The sequence below is a fragment of the Erithacus rubecula genome, assembly GCF_903797595.1.
Source record: "Erithacus rubecula genome assembly, chromosome: 1".
NCBI lineage: Eukaryota > Metazoa > Chordata > Aves > Passeriformes > Muscicapidae > Erithacus > Erithacus rubecula.
In genome coordinates, this window is record NC_136658.1 from 20,718,096 (window position 1) to 20,736,614 (window position 18,519).

At 47.5% G+C, this 18,519-nt stretch overlaps 1 protein-coding gene across 1 annotated transcript; it reads right to left on the bottom strand.

Moving 5' to 3' along the window:
* Window positions 1-4,228: 4,228 nt before the first annotated feature.
* DRD3 (dopamine receptor D3) lies at window positions 4,229-18,214 on the bottom strand. Its single transcript, XM_079297706.1, has 7 exons — window positions 18,123-18,214; window positions 15,642-15,933; window positions 10,561-10,673; window positions 9,213-9,355; window positions 7,986-8,182; window positions 6,779-7,121; window positions 4,229-5,953 (listed from the first exon to the last, which is right to left on the bottom strand). Exons 2-7 carry the CDS (start codon window positions 15,921-15,923, stop codon window positions 5,757-5,759), a joined length of 1,275 nt encoding a protein of 424 aa, XP_079153832.1. The 5' UTR covers window positions 15,924-15,933; window positions 18,123-18,214; the 3' UTR covers window positions 4,229-5,756.
* Between the last annotated feature and the right edge of the window lie 305 nt (window positions 18,215-18,519).

Sequence of the window (18,519 nt, forward strand, 5' to 3'; positions counted from 1 at the left end):
GCAGCTGAAGAAACCAGCCCTTAGGAAGCCAGATGCTTTCCCCAGACAAAGCTGAGGGAACTGGGATGAGAGAGAACAGACTGGCAGGCAGCCGAAGCCTTTAAAGAGATGCAGCCTCTTCAAGAAAGGGAACAGGAGATGGAACGTCTGGGAGGAAGGAACACAGGCAAACAGGATGATTAGGATTTGGCGAGGCCAGCAAAAAAGAAAAAAAGGAGTGGGAGCTGTGCAGTATGTCCATGGGTAGCACTGCCAACATCAAGTTGCAGAAGCCACTGGCATGTGCCTTTTTCCATCCCTTGTTTTGCACACACCGTGAGGAGGAAGCTCTCAGTTGTGGTTCTGGGAATTCAGCAATGGCTGCAAAAAGGCAAAAGGCCACAGAATAATGCTGGTAGCCTTCAGAGCTGAGGCTGACAGGGGCACTCAGAGCTGGACTCACCCCTGGTACCTGGACCCCTGCTGCCCACAGCCATTGCCATCCCAAATATTCAAGAGAGTCCTGTAGCATCAACCATCTGCTCATGTCCTTGACCTGACCCCCATAGAGAGATGAAGTGCTGTTGTCTCTCAGCTGAGGCATAGCAAGGTGAGCAATCCACCTGCACCACAGCCCTTCTGCCATGACACAGGATGGCAGAAAGAAATGTGATTCTTTCAGTATTTGTGCTTCTGTCCAGTGAAAAGTGGTCTTCATTTGGGCTGTTTAATTTGCCATCCTCACAGCTGTGTGATAAAACTTAGTAAAACTGACAAGATTCCCCAGGGCAGGAAGGCGGAAAGGTCTTCCCCACATCACCAAAGATACAACAGCTTCATCCTTGTCTCACTGAGATGCTTCAATCATTACACTGAAATTAATTTTTAATTATGTTCATTTTCTTCTTTGGCCCCAGGGGTTTTCTTCACCTCACATTTTCAGAGGCATTCGGGTATAAGCTGAGCCCAGTGTCTGGCAAGAAGAGATTCACTTCCAGAATCACGAAGAAAGCTCAGGAGAATTCCTGGCCTGGTTGCAAATGTATCTGTGTTGTAGAAATGTGTGGTTGGCATCAGAGCTGGTGGGCTTCTGATCTGACACTTGAGGCAGTAAGGAACCAAGGAAAGGTGGCATGAGTGGTGCCAGGAAGGCAAAACAAGAAAGGTCCCTCCTATGTCTTGAGATTGACTATTTGAGGACTAACAGAGAATAACTGGATCAGTGGCTTTTGAGATTGAAAAGCAGCATTGGTCTGGGATGCATCTTCTACATCCTGTTCACTGTCATTCAGCAAGAGGTACACAGCTGATGCTGACTTTGAAGAAGTCGTTCAGTTTTTTTCCCCTCATACCTTGAAATTCCTACAGTCTTGCAAGCCTTCCTTTCCTCTTAAGGCAGCAGGTCAGGTGGCAAAATACTGAGAGGAGATGACATTGTTATGTTAATGTTAATTCATTATTACCATTAGATAAGGAAAAACTCACTTCAATGGCTCATTCAAAGGCTCAGGCAGATTTGGGATACTTGCACTGGTCAGCGAAAGAGCTGGTGAGCCCATTCTTCTAGTTAGATGAGACACCTCACAGCCAGGTGTGTTTGCAGACTGAAGGCTGCCAAGGTCTGTCACTTTGTGACCAAACCATCACACACTTAGCTGAAACTAATCAGATTGCTACCGGTGTCCTCTGTGGTGTCCACAATTCCTATTTGTAGTTTACTGAGTGTTGCCATATCAGCAGCCTGCAGGCTGTTGATCCTTCCTTGAAATACTGGCACTCTTCATTCTTCAGAAAACATCACATTAGAGCAGCAGTAAGCTGCAGCCAAGCTCTGTCTTCCAGGGGAGCTGCCACCCTCAGGTTGTGCTGGCCTCAGCTGGGAACAGAGAACCCCCTGTCACTCCAATCCCCCTCAGAGAGGCAGACTCCAGGTGTACTCCTTACTCTTCCCTCCTCTCCCTGTGCTTAGCCCCACAGTGGTGTGAGCATCTGGCCAGGCCACCTCAGCCCCTAAGGAGGATTACCTGGGGAAGTGAGATTTTTCTGCAAGGCTTTGCTTTGTCCTTACAGTCCGGCAAATGTGGAATTTAATATCTGACTGCAGTTGGGATTCTTAAAACAACATGTCCAACATGTCCATGCTGCAAGGTACCTGCAGAGTAGTCACTGAGCAATGTCACTTGCAGAGCATTGATCTGTGATGGCTGGTGAAACACACCTCCTCCATAATTTTCTTGCCCTTCCAGGAATTAGCTTTTTTTTTCATGGAAGATTTTTTATCATCTGCCCCATGGACCTTTGTGCTCTTCTGCTTAAAGATTCTTGTATGATCTGGTGTCTGTTGTGCCTGTTGCTGCCTCTGACAAGGTAGTGTTTTATGGTTTCTTCTCCTTTTATATTTTACAGTGTAAAGCTCAACATAAGATCTTTTGGTTTTACCTCTGGATGGCTTCATGTTCAGTGCCTGGTACTATTTAGGATTTTAGTAACTTGGGTAACCTGTGTTTTTCATCCTAGACCTGAAGTTTATCACATACAACATGTGTCACAGATGTCACATATATGTCACAGATGGGGAGCCCCAGGTACATGTGGAATAGCAAACTGTGGGGTATGTGGGCTCAGGGCTCATTCCTGAAGCTGAGCCAGAGCCTATGGTTCTGTGAGCTGGGAGATGGTGGATGCAGGGGATAAATGGTGTTTTGCAGTCCATTTCTCAGGCGTGCTGTAAATGTGTCTAGACAGGCAGTACTTGGATGGCTGCCTTGTACCTTGCATGGGGGCTGATCTTCCCAGTGTGTGTTGCCAGCTCTCCTTCATCTCCAAAGGGTCTTAATTCTCCTCAGCTATGGTGGAACTGCTTCCTGGCTGCTCTCTCCACTGGCTCGTTTACAAATGTCCTTGTTGCAGCACAGGGGGCCCGGGGTGTCCCATTCCAGCTGCCTGGTGGGGCAGGGAGGGTGAGCACAGACTGCAGGGCTCTGTGCTGCACCTGCCCAGCCCTGCTGCCTGGGGCTGTCCCCGAGCTCCCTTCTCTCTGCAGGACAGCAGGTTTCTGCATTATCCAAAGACTCTTCTAACGTGAGTATCAGCATGTCAATGAATCCCCACAGACTGCAGAGCACAGCATCATAGCTCACCTCTCCTAGCCAGTTGTGGAGTCAGGGAAAACAAAACACCAAAGAGGAAAATGTAGAAAATCAGGGTTAGTAGGAGATATTGAGCAGTTGGGAAAGGAGAATGCAGATTACTCTGCTGTAAATAATGAGTGGGGGTGTGTCTTGGGGGGGGGGCCCTCAGCAATGTCTCTCTGCTTTGATGGAGAGGGTGGAGGGGCATCAACTGCTTGCACCTTTGATTGTTTCTGTTCCTTGGCTTTTCTATTGGGTCACCTGTGTTCATATTGACAGAGAAAAACTGGGCATGGTGGTCAAGCACCACTTGAGGGAGGGGGAGACAGAGATTGTTTTGGTTTGGAGTTGAGTTCTTTGCAATTGTGTGAGGGGTTTGTGGTTTTTGTGGGGGGTTTTTTGGGGGTTTTTTTTTGGTTTTTTGGTTTTTTAATTTTTTTTTGCCCCTAGTCAGTTCTGTGATCTGGTAGTAAAGAAAGGGCTGTATATGTTGTATATGTTTAGATACAGAATTTTCCCCATCCTTTATAGCAGTGTGGACCCAAAATGCTGCCTCATCTTCTGCCACATCTCCTGTTTTCACCTCTATCCTGAATTATCTTGGGGGTCACTCCTTGAAGAACCGGTTAAAATTCAAGTAAGATTAAACTGACCCCTGAGAGGTGCTAGGCCAGGTCTTGAAATGGACCTATTCATCCTTTAAAAGATTTTTCTTTTCATTCCCTCCTTTCTGACAACTGTTTTATAAAGCAACTGGACTGGTGATCTCTGTTATGAAGCATCTTGATGAGAATTCCTTGAGCAGCAATCTGTCCACAGGTTGGTTCACTCGATTCATGCTGAGTGTGCTGAGTGCCTCCCATGCTATCCAGCATCTTTGAGCAGAGTAACACTACTGCATGTCTGCCTGGCATAGCTGGGAAACTAATTGACTGTATTTCCAGAATTTATCTGCTGGAAGTGCTTACAGCAGCCTTTGATTTCTTTCCCAGTTGCAAGGAAAATGTAAGTAATAATAAAGATTTCTTGTGCAATGTTGGATAATAATTTTTTACAGGGAAATTGTAGAGGGCTGCAGGTGACAAAAGCAGGTACATTCACCACAAAGATTCCAAAACTTCCAATCACACTTGTGTTTTATTGGGTTAAGGCAGTTACAATGCAGTATGGAGGGCAGCTGCCCAGGCAAATGACACATGATCTCCACAAGATCCTCCTCCCAAAAACCCAAACCAAAGCAGCAGCTTGAGCTCTGCTGTATGCTCTGGAGTCAGAGGACAATGGCTTTGACTTCATATTTGGAAAGAAAGGAAGCCCTTGCCAGATGGAGAAGCGGTGGCATGGGCACAGGCAGGAGCAGCACACAGAGTTTTGCCCAAAACTCTATCAAACGAGCATGGCTGACAGCACAACTAAGCCAAGTCCTGGGAGTGAGAGCTGAAGCCTCTAATTCAGTACAGCAAGGGGGCAAAATGAGAGAATCATGTTGATGCCCATGCCAGGTCTATATGAGGGGAAGAGCATTAGAGTGCCCTGACACAAGATCAGCTTTGGCTACATCAGGACTTGTCTGGTTTTTTCAACCAGGAACTACTGGAGATGGCTTTGTAGAATACTGCTGGGAAAGGAGGCCATGGCCAGGCTGTATTTGACCAGCTTGTGGATGCTGGGATACACAGATGTGATGACAAGAGTATTGGCAAGGGGCGTCAAGGAGAGTCCTGGGGCTGATCCCAAGGCAATTGTCCCTTTCTCACTGCGAGGAATGTTATGAAACAGCTCTCTCCCAGGTATGGGCTATAACCAGAGCTATTGCAGCAACCAGATGGTACTAACCCTAAATCTAGCAGTGGTCCTGTCAGGAGAGGTGCACAGGTGAAGATTGGTTCAAAGATATTGTGAACAAGTTTTGAGAGAGGGTGCATGCAACCAGCTGAAAAAACAGGTTTGAATCTATGGCAGGTATCAAGAGCCTTGCTCTCTGAGTGGCCTCAGTCAATCACTGAGGTGTGTGGCAATTAAGTAGTGGCCAACCTATCACTGGGCCTTGAGTCAGGAGGAGAGGGGAGCCCCGGGTAGTTTCTCATTTCACATTTCTCATGTGAGCTGACCTACCAGAGGGAGGGCAGCCACCTCTCTACCTTGCAAGGAGCAGTAAAACACAAGCTGGCAGCACAAGGGAAGATTTCATTTGCAACTAAGGCCATTTTCTCAAGCACTTAGACTGACCCAGTTTCACAGGCAAACCTTTTGATGGAAACAACAGGAAAGCTGTTATTTCTCCATCAGTGCTCCTTTTCTGTTTCCTTGTCCAATTTTCACTCTTGGCTCCTGATTGAAGAGCTCAGGATCCTTATTGAAGGGGTCAAGTTCTGTCCTCTTACTGTGCATGACCTGGGTGCCTTCTGCAGGCTGAGGTTCCAGCTGTGGGAGGGCAAATACATTTCCAGCAGGTAGGCAGCAGAGACGAGAGATGCCATCTGCATTTGGGTCATGTGTGCCCTGCAAGCTCCCAATGCTCCCTGGTGGCTGTACTGCTGCACACCAGGGCTTGTGCCAGCACTGAGGGACTCACTGGCTTGTCCCTGTCCTTTTCTCCTCCCAGGGGGCTGCTGCAGACCTGTGCAGCCTGGCCTGGCCCCACAGTCAGCAGCAGAGGATCTTGAGGAAGGCTTTGCGGAAGTCGGTGTTGAAAGTTGTGTAGATGATGGGGTTGAGGGCACTGTTGACGTATCCGAGCCAAGTGCTGGCACTGTAAAGCCCTGGAGGCACGTGGCAGGATGGGCAGTGGGCATTGAGGATGTGAATCAGGAAGAAGGGCAGCCAGCAGACTATGAATGCTCCTGGGTTTAGAGAGAGGCAGAAAACAATCCCTGAGTTTAGAGCAGCAACTATTTGGAAAGGGGCTTGCACTGGTTGCCTCTCCCTCTAACCCCTCACTATTTCCATGATGTTTCTGTATTTCACTGAAGGCCACATTCATTCCTGACACAGAGGGATTTGGCAAAAGCTTGGGCTCCTTGTGACCAGCTTTTTGAATAGATGGGCTTCAAAAGTGTCTGATGACAGACAAAAGAAGTGGCCACAACTTTGTGGGAAAGCCTCAGCTGCTTTAATCAGTTAGGATGAGGGCTGCTGTATTCCCATGCTACTACTGAGTTAATGGGAAGAACAGTGCATCTGGTGACCAAAGCAGGTGACAAGGACACCAGTCACTTGGCTTCTCTACCCAGCTGCATGAACTGGTTCCTCTGCAGTCCCTTGCCTCAGTTTCCCCTTCTGTAATCAGATCTAAGAGCTTCTGCATGTATGGAAATTTAGGATTGTTCCAGCCTTGTAATAGTAAAACAAAGGAAAAGGAAAAGCAAAGGTACTGGCTGTTGCTCCCTCTAGTAGGGCTTGTTGGCTATTGATTTTAAACTCAAGGGTAACAAAACACAGTAAATAAAACACTAACATAGGTGGCTCTCAACATTTGGGAGCATTATTCTAGATCCCTAAATGTCCCACTACTGTCTCTCCTGAGTTTGTGAAGCAGTAACAGCTGAAGCCAGGGCCCAGCTAGCATTTTTAAAAATATCTCAATATTGTATTAGGAGGGTCTGTGCTCTATGGAAGTCCCAAACCATCACCCCTTGCACCCCACGGGCAGAATGGCTCTCACTCACCCAGGACAATTGCCAGCATCTGTGTAGCCTTCCTCTCCCGCAGCTGGATCAGCCGGGGCTGCTGCTGTGCCAGCCTCAAGCTGCTGACGGTTCTGCCATTGCTGAGCCTCTGCACCTCCACTGCTGGCTTGATGCTCCTTCTCTCTTCCCACCTGCTGTTTTGGGTAGTCCCTGGTGCTTTGGGGAGGGATCCCTCGTGGCAGAAGCTTCGGTACCGCTGCAGGCTGAAGACAGTCAGCAACCTTCTTTTTGCAGACATCTCCTGGCCCGTGCATTTGAGCGAGAGACAGGAGGAAAACGTGCCTTGGCATCTGTTTGGCAAAGCTTTCCTCTCCATGTGTTCCTGCAAAAGAGGATGCCACAGAGGAACTGGAAATCATCCAAGCTGCTTATTGGGCCAGAGGATGACGAGGGAAGCTGTAGGAGTTACCCTCAGCCTCACTTGCCTCTTGAATTGCACCATGTCCTCTGGACTGACCTGGGGGTGAACCAGGAGTTTCTTTGCCTCCATCCCACCAAGGGAAGCATGAGAACAGTTAGAGCAGAAATACCTGCTCTGCTAACCTCTCATCTGAACTTGTGTTGGCCCTTCTCCTCTCAGCATCCCCACCCTTTTAATCTAGCTTCACTGTACAAAAACAGGTAAAAGGAGTGGATATGCACGACCAGGTAATTCCTTTCAAACTGTTGTGTTGGTTCCCATAGTTGCAAATAATTTCATCTAGAAAGGTCAGTGGAACAAATGTCACATGTACCATGAGTATTTTGACTTCTTAAGTCTGTTAGATGAAGAGGGTTTTTTATTTTAATAACAGAGGTTAAAGCTTGTGAAGCCCTGAGAGTGAAGCTTCATAGAGCAAAAATCAATAAATGAAGACATTAAAATCAATAAATTAAAAAATTACACAGACTTATACATGGCTGAGAAAACCCTGCTCTGAACAAATATTGAAGTAGGGTGTGCTCTTTTCTACTAGCCACTTCTAGAGGGCAGAGATACAGGGAATATTCTCTTTCTAGAGGTCTGAAAAGGGTATAACTGGAGCTTCTGCACCTCTAATAACATGAGGTATGAGCGAGGGATGGCATGAAAACATGTTGTGTCCTTCCTTATGCTTTCTGTTCTGTGTTTTAACCCTTTGGGGAGAAGGGATGGTGCATTCCTGTCCTTTTTTGACAGCTCCTACTGGGTTGACGTGGCTCTTACTTGGTGTGCATAACACGGTTTGGTGCTGGCGCTCTGGCTGCCCTGCCAGGTCAGGGTTCGCTTCTTTTGCCTCTGTCTGAGCACCAGGTAAATCCGGACATAGAGCAGCAGGGTCACCATGAAGGGGAGGTAGAAGGACACCAAAGAGGAGTAGATGACGAAACTAGGGTTGGATATGGAACAGACACTGGGATCCCCTGGGGAGGAGAAGAGGAGAGAGAGGAGTGGCTGAGCTGATTTGGTTTAGTACAAGGAGGCTCTGGTGTGTTGGCAAAGCGAGACAAAAGGTGGCTGGGGGCAAAGGCAGTCTAAGGAGTGCAGATTATGCTCTGGCTCACCCAATTACTTAAGTGATGGTTAAAATGAACTCAACACAGGGCCATCTAGCATTAGACAGCATGCATATGCCTGCTTTTCTGGCCAACAGCTCTGTTCTCTCATGTCTATTTCCATCCTTTCTTCTATTCTTTTGACAGCCTCTGAGCTGTCTCAATGCAGAGTGTGCATTCACTGGTTCTGTCTGAACCAGGCAGAGTGGGGCAGCAGAATTTCCCACTCCCATCCTTTTCCTGCCTCAAGCACTGCAGAGATGGATAGGGAACAGAGGCTTCTGTCTGTGACTCAGTGGGAAGGAAGGCTTCCCTGCTCCTCTGCATCCAGGGAGGCCATGTTGCCCTAGCTGAGGGAAAGGAAAAAGACCAACCTGCTTCCAAGGCGGAGGCTAAATTGTTTGTCCTCCTCAAGGGATTAGTTAAGGAAGCAGACAGCCAGTTGGATAGGAAGGAGGTTTCTAACAAGCAATGCTAAATTGCAATTCTTGCTGTTTAGAAAGGTGTCCTATCAGAGCCAAACTGTGCTTCTGAACCTGTTGATCTTGGTAAGATGCTGGTAAGTCTGGTGTGTGTGTGTGCTGCATGTGCTGCACGTTTTGCTCTGTGTGCTCAAAGTGATTGATTGATGGGAATCTGAAGACTTGGACACCTTGATGCGCATTGATTTGGCAGTAGAGCAGGCAGGTTTGCCCTTTAGAGAAACAGTCAGTGTCTGCCTGAGCAAATGGCAAGTTTACAGACAAGAACACATGAGGATTTTTCTCTCCCTTCATAGTTCCTTCAAATTTCCTGTAACTTAGCAAATCTGCAGGACCCATGTTAAATGACCTGGCTATACACAGGGCAGCTCTACTGCCAACCCCTCTTGTGTGATATTGTTCAGGATATCACCTACCTGTAGTATTGAAGCCAAAGAGGAGAGGGCATGACACTGCGAACGCCAGCATCCAGACTATCACAATCATCAGAGAGACCCTCCTGCAGGAGCTCTGCCCAGTGCTGTACTGGTACTGAACTGGTTTCACCACTGCAGTGTATCTGCAGACCAAACCAGCTCCGGGAAGAGGAGATGGAGGAAGGGGAGAGGGAAAGGACAGGTTTTTAAAAGGAGAAGTGAAAGCAGCACAGGGAGTATGATGGTGAATGTGGTGAAGAAACAGAAGAGGAAAGTAGAGAAAATCAGATGATGGGATTAGCAATTTGTAGAAATGGTAAGTGGGGCATTGGGGGGAGGAACAGAGGAAATCATAGTTAGTTGGCAGCAGTGCAGAGAAATGCTCAGCAGAACTCACAGCATGCAAAGCTACAAGGTTTGGGCTACCAGATGGATTGAGAAACGCCACAAGATCTCTAACCCTCAAGCCTGTAGTGTTATATGGGCACTGCTGTGAAAGAGCACTCTCTGGAGTAACCACAACCACTAAAAACTCTGTCTCAGCTGCCTCGTCTGGTGTTAGCCTGACAGGCAGAAGATTGCCTAGGGTCAGGTGTCAAGGACCTTCAGTTGCTGGGTGCCTCAGGAGATGCAGCTCAGCAGGGAAAGGATTTGGAAGGCACAGGAGTCTCCTCTTTAGGAGAGCCTGGGGGCTGCTCCTTGCAGACAGAGCCAAACTGAAATGGGGATACAGATTCCCATGAAGGAGCACTGGACCAACACAGCATAGAGAGCTGCCTTGCATTATTATCCTTGAACTACACATTACAAAGGTGCAGTATGCAGTATTTTTCCCACTCCTTGGTCCCAGTAGGATCACATGTGCCAATGTCTTGGCTCCCAGCCCTCAGCATTGCTTAAAATAGGCTCAGTTTTAAAATGCAGAAAATCAGAGCAAAGCTCAAGATTACACAGCAATACTGTTCATCTCTCCCTGTGTATATGGCAGGATTTTGTTTATTAAAGCTTCATGAGTGAGATCACAAGAAGAAGAAATCCTCTTCGACACTCAGTGGGAATTGGATGACCAATTGTGGTTCCTGCCTTTAAGATGCTCAAGGATGTGGTTGACCATTTACAGGGATGTTTTATTGCTTGTGTCTCCCTGCCCTCCAGTGCAGACCTCTTCTTGCACAATGTGAGCAGAGCCACATTAACAGCAGCAGTAGCAGGGACAGACCTTCAGGGGTTTGTTGTCCTGGAGACACTGATGCTGTCTGTGGTCACCCTACTTCTTTGTCCCTGCCCCACTGGGGCACAGGGCTGACCCCCATGTCCAGACTGTCCCCTGGATGCTGCTGTGTCTCACCTGTCAATGCTGATGGCACAGAGGTTCAGAATGCTGGCTGTGCACATCATTACATCCATGGTGACGAAGATATCACAACAGACACGGCTGAATGTCCAGACCCCTCCGGTCACCTGCACCAGTGACACAAAACTGTCAGCCTTGCTCTGCACCAGGTCCTGGCAAGTTATGTCTAAGGAGCTGCTCTCCTCAACTATCTCAGCAGCTGGAGGAGCTCATGTCCATAGTGATGGGCAGAGGGAAACTGAGGCACGTGTGTTGTGTGCATGATAATACAGCAGTAGGTCATGGAGAAGGAGCCTGACTTTAATTTTAAATAAATCCTTTATTTGCTCTTGCAGAGGGAGGCAGGGAGAAAAAAACAGCAGCTATTACTTCTCTTAAGGCCTAGCATGATAAAATGATTTAAATTTGATATCACTGCATTTATCATTTGATTAATGATTATCTGAGAAAATCTAAGGGCTGAAAATCTTTCTCAGCTTAGCTGCCAGAGTGCTCTTCCAGTCAGTGAGCTGGAAAAATGCTGCAAAGTTTTTGCATTTATGTATGAAACTGAGATCTGAGTCTGAGGCTTCTCAAAAACCTTATTTGAATTCTTATCTCAGTTACAGATTTTGATTATTAGATCTGAGAACTCACAGGCTACTCATATAAAGGGGCTTGAGATGCTACCAAGCTGTTGCTCTGCTTGTTTCAAATTTTTAATCTGAAGTGTGTGGTTGTGAAAGCTCAGCCACAGCCAGTCTTACCAACAGAGAAAAGTGGGTTTTGGAGCAGCCACCAAGCTCTTGACAATGACATTTTTGATTGGTAAGCATGCTCCAAGCACGGTGTGGCCCTGCTTTCCTTGGGGTTGGAATGACAGCCTGGTTGCCCCAGTGCCCTCTCCTTGCAGGAGGTGGAAGGCAGGCTGCCTCCCTGCTCAACTGCAAAGGAGCCCAATGCTCTGCTGAATGGGGCAGTAGGAGAGAAAAAAGGGGGAAGCCCATGCTCGAGAGAGAGCTTGGATTTTAGCCTTCAGCCCTGTAAATGCTGCTGTTTCAGCTGGATCCTGGGAAGCTATCAGAAACTGCCACCAGTTCCTGGTCTCTGTTTACATTTAGATAACATCTGGAATACTGCACCTGGTTTTGAGGCATCAGTGGAGGAAAAACATTGATAAGCAGGAGTAAGTCCAGTGGAGAGCCACCAAAACAATCCTCAGGGACTGGCAGCTGTGAGGACCAGCTAAGGGAGCAGGACTTTTTCAGTCTGGAAAAGAGATGGCTTTGAGGGGTGGGAGACTAACAGCCCTCTAGTGCCTAGTGGGAGGTTATTGAAAAGGTTGAAGGCAAGTTGCTAATAAGATGGAGCCAGGTTTTCACAGCAGTGGTGTGGTGGGATGACAAGAGGCAACAGGAACGAGCTGGAAGAGAGGTGCAAACTGGTTATGAAGGTTCTTTTTCTGACTACAGGGACAGTGAGACAGTGGAGCCAGTTGCTCAGTAAGTTTGTGCAGGACTCATCCTTGGAGGTTTTCAAAACCCATTCAAAAATACCCATTGCAGACTGTACTGGAGAGGATAAGCCACAAGTAAGCTTGGCTTCCCATGCAGTGGGTCAGCCCTGTGAGTGTTGGTGCATAGGAAGGATGCAGCCTCCTGCAGAGAGAAACACCTGTATAAATACAAAATTCTGGGAGAATTGTTTAAGAAATTCTGTGAGAATTGTTTAAGAAATAATCCTGAGCAACTGAAATGGTTTTGATAGAGGCAGCATTACTACACACAGGCACAGAAACTTGCTGAGGTGAGCTGTGTCTTCAGGGTGTTCTCTGCTGGACCCAGCTGCTACATTTCAGAAATCAGGTATTGAATGGGGCAGTCTTCCATTACACCTTCTGACCCTGAATGAATGCAGGGGAGGGAAATGGGAATTGGCTTGCAGAATGCAGAAGGGAACTGTGCTTTCTTCACCAGTTTTCTTGATAATGATGGTGCTCCTTTGTTTTCTTATGAAAAAAGTAAGTAAAGGGGAAAAAGAAGTAAAATCGTTGAGCTTTTCTTCACAGTTAGGTGAGCTACAAGACATGCAAACTGAAGGCTGTCCATCTGAGACTGGGGACATTGATAGGTAGGTTCAGCTTCCAAAGAAGCACTACACTGGTTTAGTTTCAGATTTTGAGATCTGCTTGACCACGTCAAAATATGTATTTTAAAAATGCTGGAAGCCTTTGCAGTGGGACCCAGTAAGGATGTTTCTGCAGTTTGAGGCAAAAGGCAAAGAAGTTTCTGTGTCAGCTGTGGAGTCTGAAGAATATTTCACCAAGCCAGTGGCAGGTGTTCACATGAAAGCCAGCTGCTGCTAACCCAGCAGATGAGCAAGCACTTAACTGAGGGAGTTTCCAAGGTCCTGAGCACATGAAAATGCTGAGCTCAAGAATGTGAACCATTAAAACTGAAGAAGGTGCTGGTGGGGATGGCTCAGAAGTGAGCCCTCTCAGGATGATGCTATCAGATCACACCACCTGTATACTAGACTGTAGCTTGTGTAAGAGGATGCTTGACACATCAAAATGTTTGGGCTTAAAACATTCTCCCTTCTACCTGCCACTTCTAAAATGAGGAGTAGCTCTGCTGGAATTGGTGAAGTAGTTAATATTTACCTGTGGGGTATACAAACCCAGAATTTATTCCAGAATTTAACAGTCAAGAAGAGCCTTTTTATTATATGCCCTGTTCAAAATTTTTAAAATTCTATTTCTGCTCTTCCTTTTATTGCTCTGTTCTAATAATCTTTGCTACAGCAGCTAGAACCTGCTAGTCTGCATTTCTGGTTTTCATGTGCTGGCAGGGTACCTCTTCTCTATCTCTCTGGTGCTTTTTGTCCAGGAACCTCAAAGGATATTCCAGGTATTAATTGAATGAATCCTCACATCTGCCTGGGTGAGGTGGATGGTCAGATATTATTCTCTTACAGCTGATAAGAGCAAACTGCAGAGAGATGATCTGATACAATCTTTCATTACCATTCAGTGATTGTGCAGCAGAAGAGTGTCCAGGGTGAAATCCTGGCTCTATCAAACACAATGCTAAAGATCCCTAGAGATAATTCAGGTCAGGTTTTTTGCCTAATCTTCCTTGATGACCAGTCTACTGTACCTACAAAATTGTGGTGTTATTATCTTTAACTTCCAAACTCTATAGGAAGCTTTTCAGTTTATGAATGCACAATGATTTTTTTTTTTAACTTATGCATATCCACCACTCTCCTGAATTCTTAAAATAAACAACAGGATCTCTCCAATTCAGACACGAATGGTGATGCCACATCAAGAAGCACGTGGATGGCAAAGTAGGAAACCAGTTTGCACCAGACAGTGGCAGGCATGAAAGCAGTGGTGCATCTAGGCAGGCTCCCTGAAGGGGTTTTGTGTTTGAGAGCTGATGCTCAGGGCTGCTGCAGGCTCCTGAGCTGTGAGATGGCTGCTTGTGGGTTTGCATGGTGGGAGTACAAGGAGCATCATGTGGTCAGGACTGCTGAGCTGCTGTAACTCAGCTCTGTCCTCCCTCTGACACCAGCCCAGCAGAGCTCCTGGAGCTCACAGAGCAGCCTGGGTCTCACTGCTCCCGTGTGAGACAAGATGAGGAGACAGTGGTCTCAGCAGATTAGACCTCAGTGACAACCTTCTCCTGAAGCTTTCTTCCCCTTTGCAGGTAGAACTGGATGTTGTGAGAAGACTGAGGAGGGTGTTCCCAGCCATGCTGCTCCCTGTCCTTCTCCAACTATGCAATGACTGCAAGGCATGATGGTGTTCAATGCCCTCAGACTCCAGCAGGAAGGACACCATGATGCCACTGTCTTGGAAGCCTTGGTGAGCTTCAGCAGCCACAGCACCAGGGATCAGTAAAGAAGAGGGCAGTAGTATTGGTGTGTCAGACCCACATGTTGGCCCCCAGAAGATTGCTAGACACAGTGCTGAATAGCACTTCTGTGCCAGAAACCTCCTTAAGTGGAGATGAGGATTTTGAGGCTATAAAATGTTCCTGCTGCTGCTCTGTCATAGCCTTCCCAAAAGATTTCTCACAAAGAGACAGTTTTGGTCTGCATGATTGATAAAATAACACATTTCATGGCCACTGATGACTCTAAATATGGAATGTAAAGCACAAACTTCACAAGTGGCATTTTAATCTGAGGCATTCATCCACCTTAAGCTTTTCCATAAATAAGGGCCAGTTCTGAAGTCTGGTTTGGCAAACCTTCAGTAGATGAACAGGTATTCTATACCTATTTTAGGGTTTTATGGACTGGATGATTTTTTGGCAATTTTCAGGCTTATGGTGCATTGAAGCATGATGCCATTTCTGCTTCATTGATGGCATCGCTGATCCATAAACAGCAGCAAATATTGAAAAAACTTTGGGGATTTTGGGGCTGTTTTTTAAATCTTAGTTTTGCTGGAGCCCTACAGCCCAGTTCCATCGGAAGTACTGTTCAATGCCAGGATTGGTAGTTCAGGTGTGGGATGTGTATGAATTCTTTTCTCTGTTGCTTGGATGACTCTTGCATCAGCTGCTTTGATTATCCAAGCTTTGTAGACTGAAATTAGTCGTGAATGGGTCCACAAACACAACTAGGAAATGGACCTACTGTTGTGCTCACAAATCATGACGAAGGCATTGCATGGGGCAGAGGCTGTTCCACAGATGTGCCTCAGTCCCAACCTGTCCACAGCATGAGTGAGTGCCAAGTATTTTCTAAAGCAAAGCATAATGTGATTTCATTGTGGATTGGAATGCACTTGAGCTGATAGACTATTCCAGTCTGAAATAAAACTTGACTTTTAATAATATTTTTCAGTTGCAATCAAACTGAAGAGTCTAATTCTATCTTGCTGGGATGGCTTCCCATACACACACTTATTCTTTTTTTTAATCATTCCATGTAGCAGACCCAGGCAGTACACAGCCTGCAGGACAGCTCCAGGGCTGTTCCACACAGATCAGTGTAAATGTTGCTGCTGCCTTCACTAGGAACATGACCATGCATGTAATAGTGTAGCTAAATTCTGCTAATCATTCCTGAGAGGTACTCACCTCCAGGTACACCATCCATGGCATCACCAAAATAGCCACCAGCAAATCTGCCACTGCCAGGCTCACCACGAGGTAGTTGGTTGTGGTTTGCAAGGTGCGTTCCCTCAGCACAGCCAAGCAGACCAGCACGTTCCCAAAGATGATGGCCAGAATCAAGATGCAGTAGCAGAGGGCGTAGTAGGTGTGTGAATGGGGCAGCTCAGGCTCTGTGGTGCTGTTTGCCCCACAGGGAATGGGGTCTGTTGCATTAGGATGGCTGCTGCCTCTGGTGAAGAGGGCCATGGGGCTGCCACTGCAAAGAGAAAGAAAGAGAGGACTGAAAATCAGAGCTCTGCAATAATTGTGCAGAACAGTACCCCCTTTAGCTACTGGTATGATTTTTACACTTTCCTCATGAATTGTCCTTCAGTCAATCAGAGAGATCTTTTTTCTGCTCATATATGGGCAGAGCTTTGCTTAAAGACTTGCTTGGCCTGTTCTGTTATTCACTAAACCAAGAGAAGAATGCAAGATGTCATTTCCTCTGTGCAAGTGAAAGGTGGATCTTAGCAACGAATACAGGGGTTTGGAAAGTGGGCAATGGTTTTGAGATGCACCAAAGTCACACCATAGTACAAGTCAGATAGGCAAGAGTGCAGCTTGAAAGACAATAATTTGAATGATGAGGAAGACCCAATATAGTTACCCAAACAAATCAGTGTTTGACCAAAATTTGGAACTTATGTATTTTCTTCTGGGAAGTATCCTCTTCCTTCTCTCATCAAAAAAATGTTTTCAATAACCTCACACTCAAGTGCTTGGCAGCCTGGCAGCAAGCACCACCTCCAGAATTCCTCCTTTCTGCAGCATGTCCCAAGCACTGCCTGCCTTGCAAAAGGTTGACTGCTGGTGCTGTTCTCATTCCATCCATACTGTGCTCTGTGTTTTCCATGCCTGGCCAGAAGATGTGCTTCCTGTGCTGAAAAGCAAACCACCTTGATGTTTGGGATGAAATAATGGAAAGATGCTTGTAGGGTGCTCTGCATTTCTTTTTCTTACAATAGATTCAAGGCTGTTCTCAGTAACCTACCCTTCCTTGATTTAAGAGGAGGATTTTTTTCCAGAAATATGAAAGCTGCTGTACCAAGGTTGTTCCATGACATTTAATGGCTTGTATCTTTTTTTATTTTGCTACTGCTCCCGTTGCTGAACTCATCATCAGCATGACAGGTATAAAAAAGCAAGGACAAAACATTGCAATGCCAGTGCTATAAGTATATTACTCTGTCTCACTTCACCCCTCGACCAGCAGCATCTGTGATACACAGCTGCTGCACAGCTACACTCCTGGAAGAGTAGCTGTGCAATAGGTATAAATTGCTCCAGCCCCTTGGGGTGTACTCATCCTTAAAACCACTCTCCCCTGATGCTTTGTAGCTGGGAGAGGAACAAGGTTTGAATGAGATGGAACCTGAACTTCCCCATGTCCTGTGAACACAGATCCCTCAGAACACGGGTGAAACAATTTCTTATGGCTTGTGCTTGTCTCCTCTATCTTTCTTCTCCCTCACCCTGACAAAGAAGTTACGCTTTCCACTGGATCACAAAGATCTCTTGTAGCATGAGTGTTGCTGCTGAGTCCAGGACTGTTCACAATACAGTCGAGCTGCAGCCACCCAAAGATAGGATTCATTTTACTGTGTCCCTTGCACGGACACAGTTCCCACTCTGGGAATTCTGTATTGTCTGGAGCCAGGAAAGGCTGATTCTGTAGTGCTGGAAAAAGCAGCTGCCTAGGTGATAAGCAAGAACAGGAAGTGAACAAAACATCACTCATAATTAATATAACCAGAAGGCATAAGACATCCCAATACACAGTTCGGCTGTGGGTTTCCTGTCTTGTCTTCTGATCTTTTATCCATGAGCACTATTTTCGACTCACATCCCAAAGTCAGTCTTCCCTACCAGGATCCCTGCCTGCCCTGCCAGGTCCCTCATCCCTGACTGTCCTCCAACCCCAGCCCTGCTCACTCCGCACCTGGCCAGGATGCTGCACGTACCAGCCTACCTGGGTACCCTCACAGAGGGGTGGCAGGACACCCCCACCCCGGGTAACGGGGTGACAAGCTGCCACGGGGACAAGGCTCGCAGCCGTGGGGAAGAGCAGAAGAGGGGAAAGGGGGGAAAAGGGACGCTCCTCCCGTGGCTCTCCACTTCGGAGGGGTCCGGGTGCGGGGAGGGGATCGGGATCTGAGCGCAGGGTGCAGGTGTGGCGGCGGCTTCGGCTCGTCTCTAGCGGCGGGTGCTGCTCCGCTGCTCCCGCTGTTCCCGCAGCCGAGCGGCACCGGGAGCTGCGCTGCTCCCCGCGGTGCCCCGGCCCGGCTGCCGTGTGCCCCGGTGGTGCCGAGCGGGGCCGGGGCTGGGAAAGCCGGGCAGGGAGGGGGGCTGCGGGAAGAGGGACTGCCGGCACCGGGCGGGCGGGGGGCAGCAATCAGGACTTACCCCGGCCCCTCGGGGGCACAGCTCGGTCCCGGTCCCGGTCTCGCCGACTCCCGGTCCGACCCGCTCCTTCTGCTGCCTTCCCGGCGCGGAGCCGCGGGGCGGGACCGGGCTGGCACCTCCTCCCTCCGGCCCTGCCCGGGACCCGCCGTGCCCCAGGGCGATACCGGAGCTGGGAGCGCCCATACGGTCTCTGCAGCCGAGAGCAGGGAAATACCTTGGCTGGGGCTGTTTGCCCAGCAGATAGAAAGTTGTCACTTTAAAAAAAAACCCAAAACAAAAGAACCCCACAAATAAACAACCCAAAAACAGTTGAAAAAAATTATCAAAGCAGAGATGATTTTAAGAAGGGGGAGGTTTAAAAAAAAACCCCAAAAACTATCTTAAACCTAAGATGAAG

What these genes read in the sequence shown, in the direction of transcription:
- DRD3 (XM_079297706.1), bottom strand. Translation starts at nt 15,923, where the DNA reads ATGGCCCTCTTCACCAGAGGCAGCAGCCATCCTAATGCAACAGACCCC. An exon ending in TGTGCCATCAGCATTGACAG is followed by an intron (nt 9,356 to 10,560) that starts GTGAGACACAGC and finishes TTTGGTCTGCAG; the next exon opens with ATACACTGCAGTGGTGAAAC. An exon ending in CTTTGGCTTCAATACTACAG is followed by an intron (nt 8,183 to 9,212) that starts GTAGGTGATATC and finishes TCTCCTCCCCAG; the next exon opens with GGGATCCCAGTGTCTGTTCC.